General features: G+C 40.0%; 2 protein-coding genes across 2 annotated transcripts in view; both read left to right on the top strand.

Annotated features, from left to right (window-relative positions):
- The window catches only part of LOC117831581, a 119,971-nt gene extending 115,741 nt beyond the window's left edge, over positions 1-4,230 (top strand). Inside the window, exon 16 of the mRNA XM_034710329.1 lies at positions 2,798-4,230. Coding sequence (XP_034566220.1) covers positions 2,798-2,947 — 150 coding nt within the window. The 3' untranslated portion in view covers positions 2,948-4,230. The remainder of the gene's footprint in view (positions 1-2,797) is intronic.
- Positions 4,231-11,219: 6,989 nt separating this feature from the next.
- On the top strand, positions 11,220-24,595 carry LOC117830850 (thymic stromal cotransporter homolog). Its single transcript, XM_034709151.1, has 7 exons — positions 11,220-11,874; positions 15,508-15,678; positions 15,906-16,121; positions 17,290-17,461; positions 19,135-19,218; positions 23,715-23,871; positions 24,007-24,595. The coding sequence occupies exons 1-7, from the start codon at positions 11,395-11,397 to the stop codon at positions 24,062-24,064; spliced, it is 1,338 nt and encodes a 445-aa protein (XP_034565042.1). The 5' UTR covers positions 11,220-11,394; the 3' UTR covers positions 24,065-24,595.
- The last annotated feature ends 819 nt before the right edge of the window (positions 24,596-25,414 follow it).

Here is a 25,414-nt window from a genome sequence, read left to right as displayed (position 1 = left end):
GACCTGGGTCAGACTAAAGTCAAAGAAAAAAATGTAATCCTGTGAGGATTTAGATATAGTCTGTAGAGGTTAAAGAAACACGTATTTGTTTTACACATTACATTGTAAAATGTGTTTATTCAGTATATTCTTCCAAAGTTATTGTAGGAATTATTTATTCCAGCAATCGAATACAATTTGTTATCACAAGAAGCACTTACACTTAACTAAAAAAGAGAGTATTTAAATACAAATGGAATTTTCCACTGACATTTCTGTGCTTCTTTCTCCTTTTAATTCACACCATAATCATCTGATAATCAATAAAAGCAAGAAACACAATTAATTTGTCTTTACTCAGTTATATATATATATAGATATAAAAGATATAAAACAAACATGAAAGACTGAAAACAGACCTAAACTGAGTCGCTTCTGTGGAGGAAACCTTGACATATTTCCATCTGGTCCCAGGTCTGCTTGTGGTCTTGCTGCCTTACTGTTTGCTCTGTGATAGTGCTGCATGTGCTTGTCCCTGGATTTGGTGTGACATTTGATCCCCCTGAACCCACTATGCACAATGTTATTAGGGATGTGACAGGATTTTACGAATGCTCCAATATTTGTTCAAGTGTTAAAAATCGGAAGAGTTAATGTGATTATTATCTCATTTTAAAATACAAGTTTTCATCATTTTCACCGGTGACTGGTTGTAATACGATATTCCTGACAGATGTTGGCTGTAGAGTGTCTTAAAGCTGTTTGCTAATCACATTTAAGTAACTAACAGGAGGAGAAGAATGTTAACAACATTATATAGCAAAGGAAGAAGAAAACAACAAATGTGTGTGTAGTGCTGTGATATTCAGAAACAGAATTGCCTAGACTGAAAATGGTTGTAAAATTTAAACATACACGCCACACCGCTACATCACAGAAACACTGGCATGAAGGTCAAGACGAACGCTGCCAGTGCCCTCTAATAGCAGCACCTCAACCCAGTGCTGGTTAATGTGACAGGTGTGTCGTGGAGTGTTTACTTTTACTTGCTACATCTACAGCGCAACAAGTGTTGTGTTAGTAGCTGTTAATAATAATAATAAACTTTATTTATATAGAACTTTTTTAACAAAGTTACAAAGTGCTTCACAGCAAAGAATGCAGAAAATTACAAGGCAGATAAAAACGGGGCAGACAGAAAAAAAAAGAAAGCAAAACAGGACATCTGAATGCAGAGCAGTAACCACGATTTAGGGGTGGAGAAGTGCGTTCTAATATAAAAAGGTTTTGTGGGAGGATTTAGAAGCAGTTAAGGTTGTGGACTGTCTAATTGGTAGTGGCAAGGAGTTCCATAGTCTTGGAGCTCTGACTGAAAAGGCTTTTGTTCTAAGGCGGGATCTTGGCACAACCAGCAGAGCTGCATCCACAGACCTGAGGGGCTGCCCAGGCACATAGGGGGTTAAAAGGTCTCTTAAATAGTTTGGGGCCTGTCCATTTAACATTTTAAAAGTAATCAATAAGATCTTAAAATCGACACAATAAAAAACTGGCTACTGTGCCTGTTAAAATCCGAGTGGCTGCATTTTGAACTGAGTTCAGACTGGAGTCTGTAGAGGGAGCTCTGACTGATACCTGTTAAAGGTGCATTACAATAATCAAGACAAGAAAAAATAAAAGGAAACATTTTATTTTGGAGATTTGTTTGAGGTGGAAGAAGCAGGATTTAACAGTATTTTTCACATGAGTGTCAAACAGACATCTGTGTCAAATGTCACTCCAAAATTTTTGACTTTCATTGTGATGAAGTTGTCTCAACTTGATAAAAAAAAACTGCCATTAGAGAGCTGGATTACGAATAATCGCTGAATCAATGCCAGTGATTATCAAATTGTGTTTTGGCTGGAAATGCCCATCTCTAAATGTTATGCACTTGTATTATATTTCAAATCTACGGAAGAGGATTAGAGCCACTGGAAAAAAAATTAAGGTCAAAATTCTGAGATTAAAGTCAGAATTCTAAGATTAAAGTCAGAATTCTGAGAATAAAGTCAGAATTCTGACTTTAATCTCAGAATTCTGACTTTAATCTCAGAATAATAATAATAAAAAAAATTGACTTTAATTTTTTTTTTTTTCAGCGGCCCTAATCCTCTTCCATACAAATCACATTAATATTAAAGGAGATTTTAAAAAGTATTTATGTAATGAATGGTGAGCGGGTTGTTAAGCGAATTAGAATCCCAATGTGAAGCGGAGGGGTCTTGTCCACTCTGAACTATAACTGGTAAGAAATAATGGTTATAAATGTGTAATAACACAGATGGGATGATTTAAAGAAAATATACTTTTTGAGTTGTACTCATACGCTTTGGTTGTTACGATCCCCGTTGCTTGCAGCTGAACTACTCAAGTTAAATCTTGAGTAGAAGCTCAGTGTGGTGAATATTGTACTCTGTAATCATTGCTGTAGCCACTGCGTCAGACTGTAACAACGCACCTTTATCAGCTTCACCTTCACCCTGGATTTCTGTGGGAAACAAGATTTGCTCATATGTTTGTAGATCAATGTGTGTGTGTGAGAATGTTTTTGCATTGGCAACTGATGGTGAAACATAATATGCAAAACAGAGCATGACACTATCCCTGAGATGGAGTAAAACTACCCTTGTTTTATCATCAAGTACTGCAGATGATTTTTAAAAACACAAACAGCTCAGTTTTTGAAACACACTGCATGCCATTTGAAGTCACCGTGGCATGCTGTCTTCCTTTTCTTGTGTTTTCTATTTTGTCTGATTGGTTCTTCTGTACTTGACAGGTCTTGGAGGCTACTCGTGTCACCAGGAGGAAAAGCGACATGGCAAAGAAGTGGGAAGCTGGCATCTATGCTAATGAGGGAGAAGAGGAAGAAGAGGAGGAGGAGGAGGAAGAGGAGGAGGAGGAAGAAGAAGAGGAAGAGGAGGAGTAAAAAGCTCCTCTCATATACAGTTAAGGGAGGATGAAGAGACTAAAAAATGCAATCATGAGGAGAAGAGGAGGAAGAGAAAGTGAAGGATGAAGGAGAAGAAAGGAAACAGTATTTATTTCACTTATAGTATTCTGGTGATTACATGACCCAGAGGTCTCATTGAAGAGATGCATAATGTTGTGTTTTTGGACCTGTGCATTAAAGAGCACTGAAGGAGTATGTTAAGAGACTGAGTATGTGAGAGACATTTAAAGAGCTGAGATGAGTTTAAAGAAAGTCTGATACAGAGACACTTTGAAAGGTCTTTATGGCGGTTTAAGAAGAAGAAACACGTTTTGGATTAAGGGTTTTGAATAGTTGCTAGACGCTGAATGACTCAAATATTCATAGGATTGTTGATTCACCTGTAACTTTTTTTTGTGATCTTCAGGTTGAGCTGTAAAGATTTTACTTAGACAGGTTGCCTGACAGTTATTATTGACCGTTTTGAAAAAGGGTGCTTTATGTGAACCCCAACCATATGAAATAACACATGGGATGGACAAGCAGGTGTTTGCAGAGTGACTGTAGTGAAACTGAAAGAGAAAAAGAGGACGAGGCCTGATCACACGCTCAGAATTTATTGGATATTGCAATGCTGAAGTATGGAGCATCACTTTCAAAATCCATATAGATTTATCTTCTGCAGGTCCTCCTGTGGATTACATGTCGGTGGAGCTTTGCAGTCTTCTCAAGTATTTGTGATAAATCTTAAGTGCCCATTCAAGCGTCAGCCTCCTTGAACTGTTAAATGCTAGCAATGGAAGTAGCTAAACTAGCATCGATGTTCAACTTTGCCTTAGAAAATCAGTGATTGTGGGATGCACAATATGTATGATGTATTTTATCTTCTGCTATTCTGCATTAAACCATAGAGCGAAGACCCAACCACATTAGATAGAAGGTAGTTCTTAAAAACACAGATAAACAGATGGGGGGGGGGAGGCTAATGGTGGGTTCATGTTTGCATCACTTCAGTGTTTGTATTAATTCAAGGGCTCGGTCTGAAGGTTTATATAAGAATCCTTTATTTTACCCTCGCTGGTTATGTCGCTTTGTTGACCTGTGCTTTCTGATGTAAGCAGTTGTTTCATGTATTATACTGAGGTAGGACTGTGTATTTGATTTATGATATACTGAGATTCCTGTTGGGCGACTGCCGTGTATCTGCTATACCTTGCTAGCTGAGGATAAGTTGATGAAAAATATTAGAAAGGCTTTTTATAAATATTTGTTATACCAAAACAGAATGTTATTTAGTCGGTCTTTGCTTTTAAAACCTATTTAACAAGTATTGATTGGGTGGGTGCATGACCTTATACTCCTTTCCTGACCTGAAACAAGCACACAACAAACTGCAGCAACAGGCTGAATGTCTGCTCAAGGAGAGACACACACGTTGAGGTTGTCAGTTTTTTTTTACTATGTGTATTGAGAGCTTTGATTGGCAGGATGATGAGATTTTCTGCTTTGTAAATTGACTGAAAATTAATGCAATACAGGCCTCTGGGAGTGTGGTGATACTGTGGATTTTCCTGGTGTAGAGAACACAATTTGTCTTTAAAACTTGGATGTTGAAACCCAACCAGAATAACCCATGGAGCCTGCAGGAGTGTGTGGGAAAGTAAAAATGTGCCTGTTTGGCTGTGCTAACAGTTTTCAGAACCACTTGAGCTGAAATAAGCAAATTGATTGTACTTTTCAATCTTAGTTCTCTTGTTTATTGAAGCCTTGAGATTTTTTTGTTTTTGAGATTTTCTAGGGAAGCACAGGTTACAGTTTTTATCACCACATGTACTAGAGTGTCCTGCGTAAGTGTCCTTCAGCAAGGTACTAACCTTTCTGCTTCTCACACTGATTCCAATCCTCAGCTTAATGCTGAAATATAAATGTACACTGAGGTAAAATTGCACAAAATATAAAGAATTTTGAGACACATCCTGACCCTTAACAATAATGACTCTCTAATTTATTTATTGGGGCCAGTCCCAAGCTGAGTGCAGGACAAGCTTCTCCAAGCAGATAATCTGAATCTATTTAATGATCTCTCTTGAGGGAAACGCAATGCCAGTAACTACACAAACGAAAAACCAAGGACTTGTGCCTCTCTGGAATGTGTCCCTTTTCTTCCCATCCAGAGAATCCTCCTGGTTCTTGTGTAAAACAAATCTGACATAACATGAAATGTGGGAAAATATCTGAAGACGTAGTGTCCCTTTTAATACGATGTTTTTGTAGTTCAGCAGAAAGAATGTCAACCCAACAAATTTCACAGTGGCAAGGGATGTTGATATGAGATTTATCTGCCACATGAGTTCAGAGAAGAAGAAGAGAAAAGCTCAAGTCTGGCTTACAAACACAGTAACAGAGAGACACATTTTATGCAGACATTGTCATGAGTTGATCTTTAGTTTGTTTTTTTCCTTGTGTTTCATGCCGTGGTTCCTCCCCATGTCTTCCTTGTGTTTAGTGATCCATGTCTTGTGTTGTAGTCCTTTGTGTATTTTCTTGTTTTTCTTAGTTTAGTCATGTTTCCTGTTTTATTTTGTAGTTTGTGTTCCATGTGTTTCCAGTTTAGTTTCACTTCCTGCCCTTGTGTGTTTCCCTCCTTTTTGATTACCCTGATTAGTTTCCCCTGTGTCCTGTGTTCCACACCTGTGCTAATTACTCTGTGTATTTAGTGTCTCTTTTTCTCTTGTTCTGTGTTGGATCATTCTGTCCCGGTGGTGGGAAAATGGTAGAAGGAGGACCCAAGTGCAGATGGAAAAGAAAAAGTTTTAACATCAAATGGTAAAATGGTAAAAAAAAAAAAAACTACTTAAAATGTCCAAAAATGGCTCCAAGGGGAAACAATGGGGAAAATATAGGAACACACAAACACAGGAGAGACAGAGAAACTAAATACACAGAGTAATTAACACAGGTGTGGAACACAGGACACTAATAAGGTTAATCAGAAAAGGAGGGAAACACACAAGAGCAGGAAGTGAAACTAAAGTGGAAACACAGTGATTCAGAACTACAAAATAAAACAGGAAACACAATAGACCAGACTAAAACACAAGAAAATACAACAACAAACACACAAGGGAGACAAAGGATAAAAAATACAGAATAAACACAGGTAGGAACCACAAGGAAAAAAAGTAAACATCAACTCATGACAGACATGAGGAACATGGTTTCATCAGTCAGCACTTCTTTATGAGAGAGGTTAGATTCTAGATGTCACATAATAACAGATACAGCTTCTTTGTAAAGTACAGTGGCCTATTCTAGATGCAGGGTTAGAGTACGCTTCAATCGTCGCTAAATTAGAGCTCAAAGCAACAAAAATCAGAAGACAACATCTGTACTTTACTGCAGCTGCAGCAGCACATAGAAAAACTGTTATTATACCAGCACATACAACTACACACATGTCATGACACAACTGCACCCCAACTTTGATTGAGTTCTCATCAAGAACATAATGCTTTTGAAATGTTAACCGACATCATGCACAAGCAGAGGTGGTGTGATTTATTCTAATGATTATTATTATGCTTTGGATGTTTGGATTCATGGTGCAGAGAGGATTTATTTATCAGCTTGTTTTGGCCTGCTGAAGCACCTGAGCTTCAGTGCGGGACTCACACTGTTGGTGTGTGATGACGCAATCGTATTCTACACTCTCCAGTATAACCTCTGATCCTATGTTAACCACTTGTATGCTCATATTCTGCTTTGTTATTTTATAGCATATGTAAGGCTCACAAGTTATACACCTACTATACATATTATGATTATTTTCTCATTAAAAAGAAAACCAGAACATGTGGGAAGTCTGACTGCTTTATTGAGTGTATATTTTGTCTTTTAATTAGAGCTGGGGGATATTAAAAGTAGTATTGTTCATATCGGTTGATACCAATGATTAGCAGGTTAAATATCAAATTATTATTTCATTTAAATTTAGAGGCAGATTTTGGTCCTGGGTGAAAGTTAAAGAAACCTGACAGTTAGCTTGTATCTGGAATTTAGTACTCAGATAAGCTGCTTGAATCCCTCATATTTGACGGTTCTAACAATAAGCAGGTCTTTTGTTTAAGATTAGATTTTTATGAAGTTTTAGTTTGTAGAGTCTTATTTTTCTCAGGTTGAGATACTTTGCACAATCTGAATTAACTGAACAAATAAGTAATATCTAACTGTTAACTGTGTATAAGTTTAGTAGAGTATTGTTTTGAGTAGTGCGCCCCCCTTTAAGATTACTAAGAGTTGCAGGCAGAGTGATATTGTTTCCCACAGTGCATTGAAAGCATCACAGTTATTCAGTGTTGAGTTGTACTACGGTCTTGGTGCACATTAAAAGTGTTCCAAATGCACAGCAGAAGTTGTCTTCTTGCTCTTCCTTTACCCACATCATGTAAGTATATTTATTTAACTGTATCAAGTAAGAATGTCACCCTTTGCAGTGGTTGGGGTGTGTAATTACAGATTTAAATATATCAAATATTTATCAAACATTGGTTATATTTAAAATGAGAAAAATAATAACATGGTAATTATCATTATCGATTTATCACCCAGTCCTACTTTTAATGTTTTATTTGTGTCAGCTTATTTTAAAGATTGTATGATAAGACAAGCAGTAAAGCAAAATCAGTATCATGTGGTCTGTGCAGAACAGAGAGAGGCTGACCCAGGGGCGTTGCCAGACCCCCTTTACTGGGAAACGTTCCTCAGTATAAATGTGCTGTGCCCCAGTATCAGGGGCGGACTGGCCATCGGAAGTAAAGGAAAAGACTTTAGGAGCTGTTGTTAATGTGTTGCATCCACCGCAGTGTTTCCCATACATTCATTAATTCCTAAACAAGTGAAGTCCCACTATCCCCAGCAGTGCTTTGGGTTAAAAAAAAAAAAGATCATTAAATTCACAATGGTTTGAAAGCTTTCCCTGGTTAAAATATTCTGTAAATAGAGATGCAGCTTTTTGTTTCTCATATAGGATGTTTGGTAAACACATGAAACATGACACATTTGTGAGCACTGGTTTCACTAACTGGAAAAAAACTCTGGCTCTCTTTAGAGCGCACGAGAAAACACCTGCCCATTAAAAGTGTGTGTGTGTGTGTGTGTGTGTGTGTGTGTGTGTGTGTGTGTGTGTGTGTGTGTGTGGGTGGGTGGGTGGGTGGGTGGGTGCGTGCGTGCGTGCGTGCGTGCGTGCGTGTGTGTGTGTGAGGAAGGGGAAATAGTAGGGGGCCTGTGCCCCACTAGAACTTTATGCCTAGCAACGCCCCTGGGCTGACCAAACTGTCATGTAGTAACAAAAACTTGACTGTTGCAGTTCCAACTTCTAAGTAGATTGCAGAACATTTTTGGAAGTCAGGTGTGTCTGAGCCCCCCCAAAAAAATTCAAGCAAACTCCTGCACATTGAATAACTTGCAAAAATAAATGAATGGCACCATTTGGCCAACAAACTGCTGCGATGAAGGTACAGTACAGGAACAAAATACAATAAATGTGTTTTTGCAAGCTTTTCAGTGAGCAGTAGATTGTTTGCAGCAGTGCCAGATTTACAGTGTGAGGAATGTTGTGTTTTGCATCATTATCAACTCATGGTTGAAAGATCAAGCATCCAAAATATGTCACATTTTGCTCCAGTTTAATGTGGTTTTTTTTTATTATGTCATCACATTTTACAGATTAGATCAAATAAGAAGCACTTGATTCTTTGCATCATGCCTGACACTTGCTCCAATTACTTGGAAGTTCATATGATAACCACTGGTTGCAAAGAAAAGTGTTAAGTTTATTCATAGCCTGTACTATAAAGAATTGAATATATCTTTATTGCCATTGTAGGTTGGTGGTTTGATCCCAGCTCCGGCACTCACATGTTGAAGTGTCCTGGAGCAAGAATCTGAACCCCAAATTGCTCCCTCTGTTGTTCAGCGGTATGTGAATGTGTACAAATAAGATTAGCTTATACTGATGGTTCCTTACATTAGCAGCCTCTACCATCAGTGAGTGAATGTGTATGAATGGGTGAATGTGATGAGTAGTGTGTAAAAAGCGCTTTGAGTGGTCAGAAAGACTAGAAAAGTGCTTTAGAAGTACAAGTCCATTTACCATTTACATTGTACAACCAAACTGAAGTGCAAAAATATGCATTAAAAGAACCGTAGTAAAAGAATAAAAATCATCAAAAAATAAAAAATAATAATCATAGGGGCCTAGACTCTCACCCTCTGGGAGCAATGTGTCAGGAAGTCCGGGATCCAGCAGCAGCTGGACGGGGACAGACCCAGCTCTGCCAGTTTGGACACCAGTCTGTGGGGGAGGATAGTAAACTTTAAACTACAGTCCCCTCCAAAAGTATTGGAACAGTGAGGCCAATTCCCTTATTTTTGCTGTAGACTGGAAACATTTGGGTTTGACACCAAAAGATGAACATGAGACAAGAGATCAACATTTCAGCTTTTATTTCCAGGTATTTCCATCTGGATCTGATACACGACTTAGAAGATAGCATTATTTATAAAGGAACGCCACATTTTTAGGTGAGCAAAACTATTGGAACAGATACACTTAAAATAAATTAAAGTGAATAAGACTTCATATTTTGTTGCAAATCCTTTGCTTGCAATAACTGCATCAAGCCTGCGACCCATTGACATCACCAAACTTTTGCATTCTTCTTTTGTGATGCTTTTCCAGGCTTTCACTGCAGCCTCTTTCAGTTGTTGTTTGTTTTGGGGGGTTACTCCCTTCAGTCTCCTCTTTAGCAGGTAAAATGCATGCTCTATAGGGTTTAAGTCTGGAGATTGACTTGGCCAGTCTAAAAGCTTCCACTTCTTGCCCCTGATGAACTCCTGTGTTGTTTTTGCAGTGTGTTTGGGGTCATTATCTTGCTGCATGAAGAAGGATCTCTCTATCAGTTTGGTTGCATCTTTCTTTAAAATTGGCAGACAAAATGTTTCTGTAGACTGACGAGTTCATTTTGCTGCTGCCATCATGTGTTACATCATCAATGAAGATTAATCATTCACGAACAAAAATACAGAGGCTACACTAGAAGATGCAAACCCCTCATTAGCATAAAGAATAGGAAGGCCAGACTGGATTTTGCCAAAAAGTGCAGCCTGAGAAATTCTGGGCCAAAGTTTTATGGACTGATGAGACAAAGATGAGCCTTTACCAAAGTGATGGAAAGGCTAAAGTTTGGAGAAAGGAAGGATCTGCTCATGATCCCAAACATACAAGCTCATCTGTGAAATGTCATGGCTTGGGCTTGCATGGCTTCTTCTGCGACGGGATCATTAACCTTCATTGATGATGTAACACATGATGGCAGCAGCAAAATGAACTTGGCAGTCTACAGAAACACTTTGTCTGCCAATTTTAAAGAAAGATGCAACCAAACTGATAGAGAGATCCTTCATCATGCAGCAAGATAATGACCCCAAACACACTGCAAAAACAACAAAGGAGTTCATCAGCAGGGGCAAGAAGTGGAAGCTTTTAGACTGGCCAAGTCAATCTCCAGACTTAAACCCTATAGAGCATGCATTTTACCTGCTAAAGAGGAGACTGAGGGGAGTAAACCCCCCAAAACAAACAACAACTGAAAGAGGCTGCAGTGAAAGCCTGGAAAAGCATCACAAAAGAAGAATGCAAAAGTTTGGTGATGTCAGTGGGTCACAGGCTTGATGCAGTTATTGCAAGCAAAGGATTTGCAACAAAATATTAAGTCTTATTCACTTTAATTTATTTGAAGTGTATCTGTTCCAATAGTTCTTGCTCACCTAAAAATGTGGTGTTCCTTTATAAATAATGCTATCTTCTAAGTTGTGTGTCAGATCCAGATGTGAATACCTGAATACCAAGCTGAAATGTTGATCTCTTGTCTCATGTTCATCTTTTGGTGTCAAACCCAAATGTTTCCAGTCTACAGCAAAAAGAAGGGAATTGGCCTCACTGTTCCAATACTTTTGGAGGGGACTGTATATAATGATGTTATTATTATTAAGACCATCTGTGTTTTTTTTATCTTTCCCTTTTGGTTTCTAATATTGTTATTCAGGTAACTGCCTCGTGACTTTTACATGACAGCAAATAGTGGGTGGAGTGAGCTGTAGCTGGTTCTTCTCTCATACTAACATAGGCTACTGTACACCTTTCAGTGTCATGACTTCTGCCTACCAACCAGCTGAGCACATGAAGAGGAAGTGGGCGTGAGACACTATAACTTTGTGTCTCACTCACAGACTCTGACTCAGAAGAGGAAGAGTTGTCTAAGTAGACCTAGGGTAAATCTGAATAAGTTCCTCTGCTGCTTTTTCACCTCTGCGTTTTTTAAATTGACTTTGAGTCTCAACATTGTTCCATTCAAGCTTTGTTATTAATTAGCCCATACTTCATCATGGTCCTGCCGAACCTGTGTCAAGCTGCTCTTACAGTGCTCCACCAGATCGAGCCGGTGATCATACTCGAGCAGCTGGGCAGCACTCTCTTCGACACTGCCCTGCAGATGGTGGTCAAGGATGAATGTGCAAACGCCACCTACCCTGACACCCACCTCTCCAGGGAGGACAGCCAGCAGAAAGCCATGTCGGACTTCTTCATGACTTTCAACCTCATCGTTAAGTTAGCTCCGATTTTACCTGCGCTGTTACTGGCAAGGTTAGGCGACCGCGGCTGGAGGAGACTTCCCATCGTGGTGCCTCTGTGTGGGTACCTGGTGTCCAGGCTCATGCTGCTGCTGGTGGTCATCTTCAAGCTCCCGCTGGAGGTGATGTTCGGCGCGGCGGCGCTGTTCGGACTGTCCGGTGGGTTCTGCGCGTACTGGCCTGGCGTCATGACGCTGGCGTCGCTCGCCTCAACGGCGGCTGACCGGTCCAAGGTCAGTGTGTTCTGGTGATGTAAAGTAAAATGCCATGAGAAGTCTTACATCAGCCGAATGTGAAAACAAAAACTGTACTTTCTATTTTACTGGCTGCTTTTCAGTCAACTTGTTGTCTAAGAACAGTTTTAATTGGTTAACAATTAATAGAGTATGGATTTATTGATTGTTAAAAACTTACTCCAACACGTTTTTTTGTTTTCGATTTTCTATCACTTGGAACAAACATCAAGCGCTCTTGGAGACCTGAGCGTCTCCACTGTGGAGACGCTCAGGTCTCCAAGAGCGCTTTTCTGGATTCTTCATTTCAATAAGAACTAGTAGGCAGAATACTGGACACTGAGTCTGAAACATGTGTCTGTCCACTTCTCTTGTTGCAGTAAATACACATGTTGTAGTCTGAGCCTTCACTTTATATCAGAATCAGAATCAGCTTTATTCGCCAAGTATGCTTGAACACACAAGGAATTTGACTTCAGTAAACTGTGCTCTCTTTGTACAAGGCAGAATAAGAATAAGAATAAGAACTACAATAAAAAATAAAATAAAAATATAATAACAATAACCTTAGCTATAAATACAAAGAAACAACAAATAGGCTTGACTAATATGTACAGGCTAAAATAATATGATAAAGTGCAGTGGTGAGTAGCAGAGGTAGTTTTACATTATAAAATAGAGTTAAATAATACAAAAAATAGAAATATGGAATTCTGCTTTGAGAATTGTTGCATTGTATATCTACATGTATATTTACAGAGAGTATTTATCTGACAGGTATGACACTGTTCTGGTTTAGTGTTCATCAGAGTGACAGCCTGGGGGAAGAAACTGTTCTTATGGCGGGTTGTTTTGGCCCACAGTGATCTGTAGCGCCTGCCGGAGGGGAGGAGTTTAAAGAATTTGTGTCCAGGGTGTGAGGGGTCAGCAGTGATGCTATGACTGTATGTCTGCGGAGATTATTTATATGAGCATGCTTCACAGGTTGATATTCAGCATGTTTAACATGTAGCTACTCCTCATGATCCGTAACTATTCAATACAGTCAATTATTATCATATAAGGATCATTTGATTTAGGGGAAACAGACGCATTTGGTATTGTTTTTTACATGAAAAACGTCCAATTACTTTTTAATGATTCATGGATAATTGATCGTTAACATTTCCAAAGATTGATCAGGGAGATTATACTTACAAGTGTCATCCCTAGTCAACAGTGGCGGTTCTAGACCAATTTTACTTGGGGGGGGCAGGCTGGGGCCAAGGGTGTTGTCAGAGGGACACATGCAACCCTGACAAAAGAGACTGAGAAGGGCGAGGACCGGCTGAGAACAAACTGGCAAAACATCAGTGCATCCCTATATACTAGACATATAGGCTGTTTCCGAAATCGCCTACTATACAAGAGCAAAATCTGCAGTATGCCAAAACTCCCTGGATGTCTACTGATTCGGGAAAATATCTCAGTGTGCATCGGACCAGTCTTCCTCGCGTACTGTTTCCCATAATGCACAGCGCTCGTTCTGCATTTTCTTTTTCCTCATTTTTTGACGGGAGGAAATCTGTTTTTGGGTGCTGTGAAAGTTATCAAATTACATAGAAACCACTTCCTAACTTTTTAAATCATAAATGGATGCTAAATAAGCTTTTCATTTATCGGCTTCGCCGTTGTTTACTTCCGCTTTCCGAAACCGGAAATCCAGCGAAGTCTGGCTCAGCATGCTGCATGACAGATCGGACAGAACAGTCATACTACATACTAAATTCAAACGCAGTATGTAGTAGACAATACCTACTGCCTACTACATTAGTAAGTAGTATGTAGCAGGCCGTTTCGGAAACAGCCATATACTACTGTGTACTAGATCAACATGCAGACTGACAGCAGCTGTTTGGCTGTTTACACTCAACATGAGTCCCTTAGCACTCTAAGCTTTTTTTTATTGTAGAATATTTGTTTGGTGTGGAGGGGGGGTCACAGGGGGTCGAGGTTCAGTTTTACAGGGGCACTGGCCCCTGTTGGCCCCTCCCCAGAACCGCCACTGCTAGTCAAAAGCCTATAAGTACTCCTTTCATACAGTAGCTAATTAAAATATTAAAGCCTCATATTACAGTGGCGTGTACAGATAGGTCGAGATCTTGAGTTGCCCAGTTGGGCTTCTTGTGGGCAAAAAGTAGCCTGACACACACTAACAGCATTCATTTACATTTTTTCTCTACTAAATGGTAACAAAATATATTTTCTAATAATATAATGTATAAGTCTTGTGTTCAAACTTAATGGAGTAGAAAAGACTGCAACTAAAGAACACCATAACCCTTTTTGACAATATGGTAAAACTGTTCCAAACTTAAGATCTACCTTCCAACAAAATAAAAATAACAAACCTGAGGAGGCCAGTGAGATATGCTCATTAGATACTGCTCAATAATGAGCCAAGATATAACAGGTAAATTCAATAATAAAACTAACCAGTTATTTTGGAGACATGTAATGTGCAGAACGAGCCAAACAAAATCCTAACAGCCCTCCAAATAAAAACATTCAACACAAAGACAAAACATTAATGTAGAACAGAATATCTAGATAGAACTAAAACAAAACAGAAGGGTTAATACGAAGGATTCATATTAAAAACAATGGTAAAAAGAAAAGATAAGAAGAACATATATATATGTAAGAAAGTAGGGAGAGTATGTGTTTGTAAATATGGGTTAAACTCAGGATTGAAATCAGAATCATGTTGTATTGCTTAAAGGTGCTGTGAGGAACTTTTGTTTTGTATCGATTCTGGCGCCCCCCTTGTGGACAAAGTGATACCTCTTATCTCATGTCCTATACATGCAAAAGTAGTGTTTTCAACTAAAGCCTCATCCTGTTGTGTTCAACAGTCAACTTTATCAGGCAATGTGATTAGTTTCCATGACAACAGTCAAATAAAGGCTGTTCCTGAAGCAAGATGTCCATCATCTGGTCTGACACCTACCCCCCCAGGGCGGTTTCAGGCATTAAAAATGACAACAGAGAAGGTGTCAGTGTTGCTGCTGATGAACTTGTTTGCTATTGAAGGTCATAAAGAGGCATCAGTATCATTTTCAGTCTGTTTCTCAGCCAGTTCAAAACTCCTCAGAGGGCCTTTAACTCACCTAACAGAAAGTGTATGGTTTGTTTCCTGAAGGAGATGAAGTTTGTGCATCTTTTAATATGACCAGGTAAACAGTTCCAAAAGTGAGCTCCTCTGTATCTGATGGAAAACTGAGAAAAGGTCATCCTGAAAAAGGCTGGATGAAGTTTGTTTGCAGACCTTGTTTGTTAAAGATGGAGCTAAGAGTTAACTAAAATACATATTGAAAGCTTACTGGGAGTAAGATGTGAATGTGTTGAAAGACCAAAATATTTGACTAATCTGAGCACGTCAAAGTATCCACAAATTGGCATAAGTGTGGACAGAAACCTGCATTATCTCTTGCATTTAAACTCTTACTCATTATAGCATTTTGACACAGTGGGGTTTTTTTTTGGCAAAAATATTAGGTTTATTTTTCTTCAGCAACACTGGTAACAAAAAAAGGGCCTATGATGCATCCTGTTATAAGCATATAATGTATGCCTGATTCTAACCCCACACAGGTGATGATGAGAGTGGAGCTGCTTTATGGAGCAGCAGGTCTAGTGGGCAGCCTGGTGTCAGGTCATCTCTTCCTGCTGTACAGCTCCAGTTTGGGAAACGGAACAGTCCTGCTCACTGTGAGCACACTGCTAGCCCTGCTCTGCCTCTTACAGTCCATATTCCTGCTACAGGTCAGTGTGTGTGTGACAAAATTATCCCCCTTTTTTATGGATGTGTTTGATGCTGCTGTCAACTATTTCATATTATATTTAAATAATTGAACTGAAGTGCCTCATATAAAAAAGAACATTCACTGAAACAAAATTAGTCGTAATTTACAAGGGACCACATTTTGAGAATTGTATCTTCTAATCCAGCCTCTCATAGAGATGTTAAATCATGTTAATCTTCATTTAAGGTCAAACAAGAGTCTAACAATGAGCCAGAAGACCACTACCAGCTCCTGTCTTCTGACTCCAGTGATGGGCCTGCAGAGGCTCCTGCACGGGTGAACAGGGTTAACATGGCTCTACTGTTCATGGCTGCTACCCTGTACGTCTCTGCTGTGGGTGGAGCCCTTGAAATATTGGGCATCTTTGTGATGAAGGCGCCACTTGGCTGGACTGCCACTCAGGTAAAATGTTGTCCTCTTATGGTTCTAATTTGTATGCACATATTGAATCAAAATTGGTACAATACATATGTAAATTAATTTGTCGATTTGGTAATAATCTAGTGTGTACTTCAGAATCAGAATCAGAATCAGAATCAGCTTCATTCGCCAAGTATGCTTGAACACACAAGGAATTTGACTTCAGTAAACTGTGCTCTCTTTGTACAAGGCAGAATAGGAATAAGAATAAGAACTACAATAAAAAATAAAATAAAAATATAATAACAATAACCTTAGCTATAAATACAAAGAAACAACAAATAGGCTTGACTAATATGTACAGGCTAAAATAATATGATAAAGTGCAGTGGTGAGTTGCAGAGGTAGTTTTACATTATAAAATAGAAGTTAAATAATACAAAAAATAGAAATATGGAATTCTGCTTTGAGAATTGTTGCATTGTATATCTACATGTATATTTACAGAGAGTGTTTATCTGACAGGTATGAAACTGTTATGGTTTAGTGTTCATCAGAGTGACAGCCTGGGGGAAGAAACTGTTCTTATGGCGGGTTGTTTTGGCGCACAGTGATCTGTAGCGCCTGCCGGAGGGGAGGAGTTTGAAGAATTTGTGTCCAGGGTGTGAGGGGTCAGCGGTGATGCTACCTGCCCATTTCCTGGCCCGGGACCGGTACAAGTCCTGGATGGGGGGCAGGTCGACACCGATGATTTTTTCTGCAGTCCTTATAGTCCGTTGCAGTCTGTGTTTGTCTAGTTTGGTTGCAGAGCCAAACCAGACAGTGATGGAGGTACACAGAACAGACTGGATGATGGAGGTGTAGAACATGATCAGCAGCTCCTGGGGCAGGTTGAACTTCCTGAGCTGACGCAGGAAGTACATCCTCTGCTGGGCCTTTTTTCTGATTGTGTCTATGTGGGAGGTCCACCTCAGGTCCAGGGAGATAGTGGATCCCAGGAACCTGAAAGAGTCCACAGTAGACACAGTGCTGTTCAGGATGGTGAGGGGGGGGAGAGGGGGGGGGCTTCTCCTGAAGTCCACTACTTTGAATTATTATTCCTTTTTTCAGTCTATCAAATTGTCTTTGTCGCTTTGATTTCTGTGACATTTCTTATTCATTCTGTCATATCTCTCCCGTTTATTGCTTCACTTCCTCTCCCCTCCTCCAGGTGGGTTATGGGAATGCTGCAGGCTGCATGATATTCGTCACCAGTTACCTCGGTGTCATGGTGTTTCGTCGCTGCGTCAGTGACGTGATGCTCATCCTGATCGGCATGATATCATTTGCCTCTGGAATTTACTTCATGTCCTTCGTCACTGCAACCTATTTATTCTACCTGGGTAAGACAAAGCATCTTTGAACAACACAATTTGTAGTTGTGATCCTCGCAGCAAAATTCATGCTGGTCAATAAATAATCATACATTTTATTTATAATGCACTTTACATTCAGAGCAAATCCCAAAGTGCTACAGGACACATCATTAAACAGCAAAGGTCAAAAACAAGGTTAAAAACAGACACTGAGAACAAGTTTAAGAATATAAATTTCACAGATGGGGGGCAGCGGAGTAGAAGGCCCAATCTCCCATAGTGCAGAGTTTTGTTCGGGGACAGTGGAGATGGTTTGTGTTGGAGGTGTCTTGTCGTGGTCTTTTGGGTTAGCAGTTCTTTCAGGTAGTTGGGGGTTTCCATGGATGCACTGATGTGTCAGCAGGGAGACGTTGAATTCAATCCTGAGTGAAACCGGCAGCCAGTGAAGTGATTGCAGGATGGGTGTGATATGGTCATGTTTGCGCACTCTCATCAGGATCCTAGCAGCACAGTTCTGGCTGTACTGCAGCCTTTGAAGGCTCTTGCTAGAGATCCAGATGAGAAGTGCGTTGCAGTAGTCTAACCTGGAGGAGACAAAGGCCTGGACCTGTTTTTGCCATGAGGGAGAGAGAGAGTGAGGAGCAGAGTTTAGAGATGTCTCTGAGGTGGTGGAAGGAGTTTTTACAGATATTTTTAATGTGGGCCTGAAAGGTGAGTTGAGGGTCAAATTTAACCCCCAGGTTGGTGGCTATGGATGTCCTGTAAAGGATATGGTAGTTATTGGAGAAGACTGACCTAAATAAGAGAAGAAGTCCACCACACAGACTGAAAGCATGACAGACCAACTGTAGATGTATTTTTTAGCACTACAATAATGCAACATAATATAAAATCCATTTATGAATCAATTTTAAAATCTGAATTTTTCATCAGTCATCTTCTGTTTACAACAGAAAAGCAGAAGCAAACAATGCTATCTTGCAGAATACAAAAGTCCCTCATGTCTTCATATGTGACGTAGTGTTGGATTGGTTATTACACTAGTGTCACATCAGGTCACATTCCAATGTGAGCAGTTCAGTGTGAGCTGCCTTGTTTCATTTTCATTTAGCCTAACACCCAGAAAAACAAGATGTTCATGTTATGTTGGTTTTTGAGGTGTTGCTCAGCTGAAGTTGGAATGAGGAACTGAATTGGTGTTATCTGTGCTCTGGTCTAATGGGATTGTGTCTGCTTGTTTCATTCATGACCAATCTAGGTCACGAGCATAACCTTTGAAAACATATGAACCACAACAGGGAAGTGAATAGAAGCTTATATGGATTGTGTTTCTAATCCATCAACTGATTCTGGATACTGAGGAAATGCCTAAATCCTGTTGAACTGCACTTACAATCTAACTAGCTAGTTCATCTTGAATGGACATTCAATCTGCCCAGGTCATTTGCTTCCAAACATGTCAGTAGCTGGTGCATACCTCCTTCAAGTAAATTATGTTGCCAGTTTTGTTTTAAACCAAGGAGCGGGAGAGAGGCTTGGGTGAGATAATGCAAAAGCGGCTACAGCTTCATTAGAGACCTGCCGTACACCTGACAAGTGCAGAGAAAAGTAGCTGATAGCTGTGGTGAATGATGGTGTGTGCAGAAAAAACTTTGTGGAGGAAGTAAGAAAATAAACTAACCAATCTTGTTTCCCGACAGCTCGCTCACTCAACATGTTTGCTCTCATACCGCTACCAACCATCAGATCTCTGCTCTCACTGCAAGTTCCAGCATCCTCATGTGGTGAGTATGCAACCTGTGCGTGCGTGCGTGCGTGCGTGCGTGCGTGCGTGCGTGCGTGCGTGCGTGCGTGCGTGCGTGCGTGCGTGCGTGCGTGCGTGCGTGCGTGCGTGCGTGCGTGCGTGCGTGCGTGCGTGCGTGCGTGCGTGCGTGCGTGGATAAGAAAAGGTGATGTGATAATGACAAGAGATGGTTGAAAATTGACAACAATATAATATGTAGCAATACAAGTTAAAGTAACATGGAGAGTATGTAAAATAGAACAGCATGTGTAAGGATGTACCACTTTCAATTTTGATTAAAAGCTACATCTTTTAGCTTTTTATGAAAGAGTAATTTCAACTTAATATATATATATACTTTATAGCACGGGTCTGGGAGTATAGGGGTCTAATATCTTAAAATTCTCAGTAAATAAAACAACAACTATCTGCACAATATCCTGGGTGTTACTGTGCCAGGAGAGGGCCTGTGTGCAATGCAGTGCCTAATATTTTGGTGAAATCATCCTTTAATTGACAAATTAGTGCTGGATGCAAAAATGAAATGAGAATACATGACAACTTTAAAATGGTACTAATGAAAAAAAGTGCTCACCTTCATCATAACCCTGACAAATCAATGATCGCCATTTTAACTCCTAATTTTAGTTTTTTAAGAGAATAATTATAATTGTACTTATTGGAGAGTATTGCAAAACCAGCATGTCTGTGAACAGGCAAAAAAAGTTGTGTCAACATGATGCCCCTCTCTGAGTTTGGTGTGTTAATCATCACAGTGGAGGGTCAGATGTGTGTGCCTAATTGCCCTTGATGTGGAGCAGGTGTGGGAAGCTCATATATACTCCTGGAATAAAGTTCCTTGTGCTGACTCATTAGCTCCCCTTCAGAGTTAGTAAGAGGAGCTCTTCTGTGATTTCTGCATTTTATACTGTAGTTTGCCTAAGCACTATAAAACCTCTCTGGCAATTTTGCTCTCTCTGTTTAGTCAATAGAAAATACTTAATTGAAGTTGGGTGGGTCTTTACCCCAGTCTTTTGTTTTTCTTCTCAGGTATCTCTAGCAGCCCTTTAGTTTTGTTAAAGGGTTCTCCTGGGTTTCCCTCATACCTTGGTTTTCAGTCAGTTGCTCTGCAGCGTTGGCTTAGTTTCTCTCTTACCATTGTAAAGCTTTGTTTAGGTTTTGGAGTCTCTTTGTTTTAGACTTCTTTATTTTGGTTTTCCCCTCTCCCTTTGATCACTTGAAATTTTAGTGGTTATTCCTTTTGGAATAACTTTAAGCAACTATGTGGTCTGTACTTGCATCCCATACCCCCTCATCCTGAGTTTGGTGCATTTAAGGAGTTACTGTGTGAGATGTGTTTCTAAATGTCACCAGTTTGAACAAATAGACAGAAAAAAATAAATGAACAAATAAGTAAATGAATGAATACATTTAAAATTAACAAAATACATTTTATTCATGGTTGTGAAACAAAATTACTGGCCCAATCTCAATGTCCGCCCTGAGCTCTGAGCTCTGAGCCCTGAGCCCTGAGCCCTGAGCCCTGAGCCCTGAGCCCTGAGCCCTGAGCCCTGAGCCCTGAGCCCTGAGCCCTGAGCCCTGAGCCCTGAGCCCTGAGCCCTGTACCCTGAACCCTGAGCCCTGAGCCCTGAGCCCTGAGCCCTGAGCCCTGAGCCCTGAGCCCTGAGCCCTGAGCCCTGAGCCCTGAGCCCTGAGCCCTGAGCCCTGAGCCCTGAGCCCTGAGCCCTGAGCCCTGAGCCCTGAGCCCTGAGCCCTGAGCCCTGAGCCCTGAGCCCTGAGCCTTAATTGACGTCAGCTGGAAAGTGATTGAGGGCAGGAGGCTGTAAGGGCTCAAAACTGATGAACTGGAATGGGACAGCACTTTGAGACTTCTCATGTGACCTGCATGACGTCACAAGCTCACCTTAGCGATGTTAGGAAGTGTTATTGAACAATTGTTACTGTCCTCAAATTCAAGGTGCTTAAGGGGGTGCTTAAATGCCCACTTACGGAAAGGGGGCATAAACGGCTCAAAAAGTCTGAGAGAGATCCCTCACACACTTGATGATTTGACAGTGGGACAGCCCTAATCCCTCACTGACTTAAAGTCAGTGAGTGCTCGAGGGTGGACATTGAGATTGGGCCACTGAGTTTCTGGAGTGTTCAGATAATTTCATGTTTTACTGCCTCTCACTCTGTAAGCCTGAACATGTGAACAAGTAACAAAACGGGGTGTTTTATTATTTATTGTATATGAAGCCTGATTGTGCAACTGCTAAGTGGAGGAAGACAGTTTTTTTTAGGTTTGGTTCAGCAGAAAGGTGTCTGTGCAAAGCTAGAACACATGCTAAAAATAAACACTGGTTTTCACTATGGGCTTAACTGTAGGCTGTCATATTCTGTTCTAGCTGTTAACTAATCTTTTGTCCAAATGAGAAGGTGAAATGATTTTTGTTTGCTGTGAAGTTACAATAATGTGTGGAGCTTTTGTGTTTTGTGTGTGTATACCTTTAAGACAGATATGCTCACTTGGATGAGTGGTGTATACTGGAAACCTGCTGTTAGCTCTGCTGGGAAAGATGACGTATTAGTGCTTATTTGGTCGCTGGTTTACCTCACTGTCTTTATCTCTCTCTCTCTCTCTCTCTCTCTCTCTCTCTCTCTAACACACACACGCACACACGCACACAAAAGATCGGGTTCATTAATGGTCAAAGGAGAACAGTTATTCATTGTTGGGATTTGAGGAACCAGTGCATTTACAGTGCACACAAGCTAACCAGAACATGTCCCTTTCTCCACACATTCACTGAATTAATCATATGAATATAGAAGAAGAAAACCCTAACGCAAAGAATTGAAATAACATTGTCTGCTAATTGATTTGATATCACTTGTTCTATGTATTTTAAAGGTGACATATCATGCTTTTTTCATCAATATATATTGGTCTAAGAGGTCCCCAAAACAAGTCTTTAAAGTTTATGCTCAAAAAAACACTTTGAAATCAGATTTTGGTCTGCCTGAAAAACCCTCTTCTTCAGTCCTCCTCAGAACACTCAGTTTTCCCTCTGACCACGCCCCCTCAGGAAGTGGATGTGGCCTCTGCTCTCCAGCATGTTGATCTAATGTTTACATGTTAGCTGAATATACACGGCTGCTCACAGATCGTGTTACTTCAACCCTCTGAATCTGATCCAGAATCTGATCCTGACGGAGAGGCGCCTGTAGCAGGACCTTTCTGAACCATTGGTCACAGATTTAGTGTTTCTTGTTGTTTTATTTATCAGTATGTAGACGTGTGTCTTGGTACACAGCTACGAACATGTAGCTATGTGGCTATGCTAACTAGCGCTAGCACTTATCCATGATAAATAAAAATCATCCACTAGATCTTCAAATCTGCAGACGTGGGGAGTAAAACTGACCTGTGCCAGAAAGGCAGCAGGACCTTTTATGAAGGATTGGTCACAGATTTAGTTTTACTTGTTGTTTTATTTGTCAGTATGTAGATGTGTGTCTTGGTACACAGCTACAGCTACAGCTATGAACATGTAGCTATGTGGCTATGCTAATTAGCGCTAGCACTTATCCATGACAAAAAAAAATCATCCACTAGATCTTCAAATCTGCAGACGTGGGGAGTAAAACCGACCTTTACCAGAAAGGCAGCAGGACCTTTTCTGAACCATTGGTCACAGATTTAGTGTTTCTTGTTGTTTTATTTGTCAGTATGTCGACGTGTGTCTTGGTACACAGCTACAGCTACGACATGTAGCTATGCTAACTAGCGCTAGCACTTATCCATGATAAATAAAAATCATCCACTAGATCTTCAAATCTGCAGACGTGGGGAGTAAAAGCGACCTTTGTGTTTATTAAGACAGCCTACAACTAGCATGCCTCCCTCCTAAGCTCCTTGTTAGCACACATTTGTGCAGGTAATGAAAAACAGAGGAGGGATTCAGTATTATTTTATACAGTCTATGGGCTGAACAAGCTCCGAGCTCTGACTCCGTGACAGACCGGATATTGTTGTTACGTAACAAAAACACTGAAGTCTGAAACGGCTGGTTTCACACACATTTACAGAAAGGTGGAGAAATCAGAACAGGGGCAGAATGGATTCTTTTCATTCTCGGGGGGGTTTGTAGACATGCCAGGGACACATATTTCAGGTAGAGAACCATTAAAAAGTCCATTTTGCATGATATGTCACCTTTAACATTAAAACAAATGCGCTGTAGCATGTTAACTGAGTAGCTAACTGGTAGCTGTTTACTCCAGTTTCAAGTCGTAATGCTGAGCTAAGCTGGCCGTCTACTGCCTGCAGGATTGCGATTATTCCTTCCTAGAAAGAAAAGAAGTTGTTGTTTTAAGTCCAAGTATTAGCTTATCAGTTAGTTCATCTGTACGGATAAGAAGAATGGGAATGTTTGTTTTCTTTCCCTGAACCTTTTTTTATTTGACCTCTGACCTTTCGTTACTCTCCTCCAGGCACGACTCTCACCCTCCTTCAGCTGTCTCTGAAGTTTGCTGGTCTGGTGTATATTCCTGCCTCCACCAAGATCTATCAGGCAACCCTGACCTGGTTCCCAGGCTTTGTCTTTTTACTTGCCAGCATCATAACAGTCCTGGGAATGATACCCATCAGGTAGGCTGTGGACTATATAACCATCCTTGCAGTGATTACAATCAACCTGTCCTAAAGAGTAATGTTTGTTTCGGCTTGTATCTCTTTTTTCTAGATTTCTATGTCTCATCATATGTTTACTCTTTCTCCCTGCAGTATATTCGGCTGCAGATCACCTCAGAGGCGACAGAATGAGAGGATTCAGGGAGACTGATGGCATTTGTAAGTCTGTGTTGTTGGAGGCAGACTAAAGTGAGATAGAAATGGACTCAAGAAGAAAAATTTCCCTTGATCCCACTTAAGATGACAAATTGAAATACACCTCAGGAAGGTAGGAGATGGACTCCTGCAGACTTTCGCTGTTACAGGAGGAACAGACAGAAAGTTCTGTGTTACATTAGCATTTTGTTTAGATGAACACAAGTAGTGTGATAAGTGTAAATGAGATGTATGCAGGTCAACTGCATGCATGAACATCACAGCATGTAGTATTTTGATGAAAATGTCATAACTGTTGAAGGTTTGTGAAAAACCACTGACATTTGTTTGAACTTCTTCAAAACACTCTTACTTACGTCTTCAACACACCCAAGCAGATTACAACACAGTGCAAATCTGTCATTGTGAACGTGTCAAGACCAAGCAGCAATCTCTGGTTTTAAAATATGAAACCAATGTGGAAGTGATAAAAACTGCAGTTACTTGAGTGTCCACTTGAGGCAAAAAAAACAATTATTACAGCAGAAATAAACATCTCTACTTCGATTCAGCATTTCCAATATGGCAACCGCTGATGACAGGCTTCAAAACTCTGCCTCAGAAACAAATGGGTGACATCACAGAGACTACGTCCATTTATTATACAGTCTATCATCAAGACACATAAAAGTCTCCTGGAAGAAGCATTTAAAGGTGCAACGAAAATAACTTTAATAAATAAAATTGACTTCACATATTCAAGTAAGTTGTTTTTTTTTCAACTTGGAATTTAATTAATTTAAATGTAGTGGATCTCATTTAGTTCTCAAACATAAATATCAAATAATATTAAATACTGCTGATAGCTTGTTGGGGGTTAGAGATTATAGTCCTCAAGTCCTGCATTTCAGGACTAGACTAGTAAAGGAGTAAAAACATATTCCAAATCAATTGTTCTATGGTATGTTAACATGTCTTTCTCATTTTTCATCTATTTCATGAGTAGGCCTATGTGTTCTTCAGCTTTGTCTATTTTTTTAATCTTTCTTTACTTTAAAAATCAACAAACAGAGCAAATACTTCGGAACATTTCGAGGTGGTAATTCTTGTCTTTGAAAGTAGAACCTGTTGAAATGATGATCTTGCATGCTGACAGCTGAACCTGCAGGCAGGGGAAGCAAACGGAGTAAAAGAAAAAACAGATTGTTTGGCATTGATGTTTTTTTTATTTAGTTCTGTCGTTGATATTTTTCCCTTCTGAAGTTATGTTAAGTTAATTTCTAGTGTTTCAGGTCCTCATATGATTTCCCACTTCTGCATTGTGTGACTCAGTGTTTAAAGAACGTTGCAAGCCACTTCCTTTCGA

Source organism: Notolabrus celidotus, chromosome 19 (genome assembly GCF_009762535.1).
Source record: "Notolabrus celidotus isolate fNotCel1 chromosome 19, fNotCel1.pri, whole genome shotgun sequence".
Taxonomy (NCBI): Eukaryota; Metazoa; Chordata; class Actinopteri; order Labriformes; family Labridae; genus Notolabrus; species Notolabrus celidotus.
The sequence above is the reverse complement of the archived record's forward strand: the minus strand, read 5'-3'. Positions and strand labels throughout refer to the sequence as shown.

What these genes read in the sequence shown, in the direction of transcription:
- LOC117830850 (XM_034709151.1), top strand. Translation starts at nt 11,395, where the DNA reads ATGGTCCTGCCGAACCTGTGTCAAGCTGCTCTTACAGTGCTCCACCAG. An exon ending in AGTCCATATTCCTGCTACAG is followed by an intron (nt 15,679 to 15,905) that starts GTCAGTGTGTGT and finishes TCTTCATTTAAG; the next exon opens with GTCAAACAAGAGTCTAACAA. An exon ending in AGTTCCAGCATCCTCATGTG is followed by an intron (nt 19,219 to 23,714) that starts GTGAGTATGCAA and finishes ACTCTCCTCCAG; the next exon opens with GCACGACTCTCACCCTCCTT.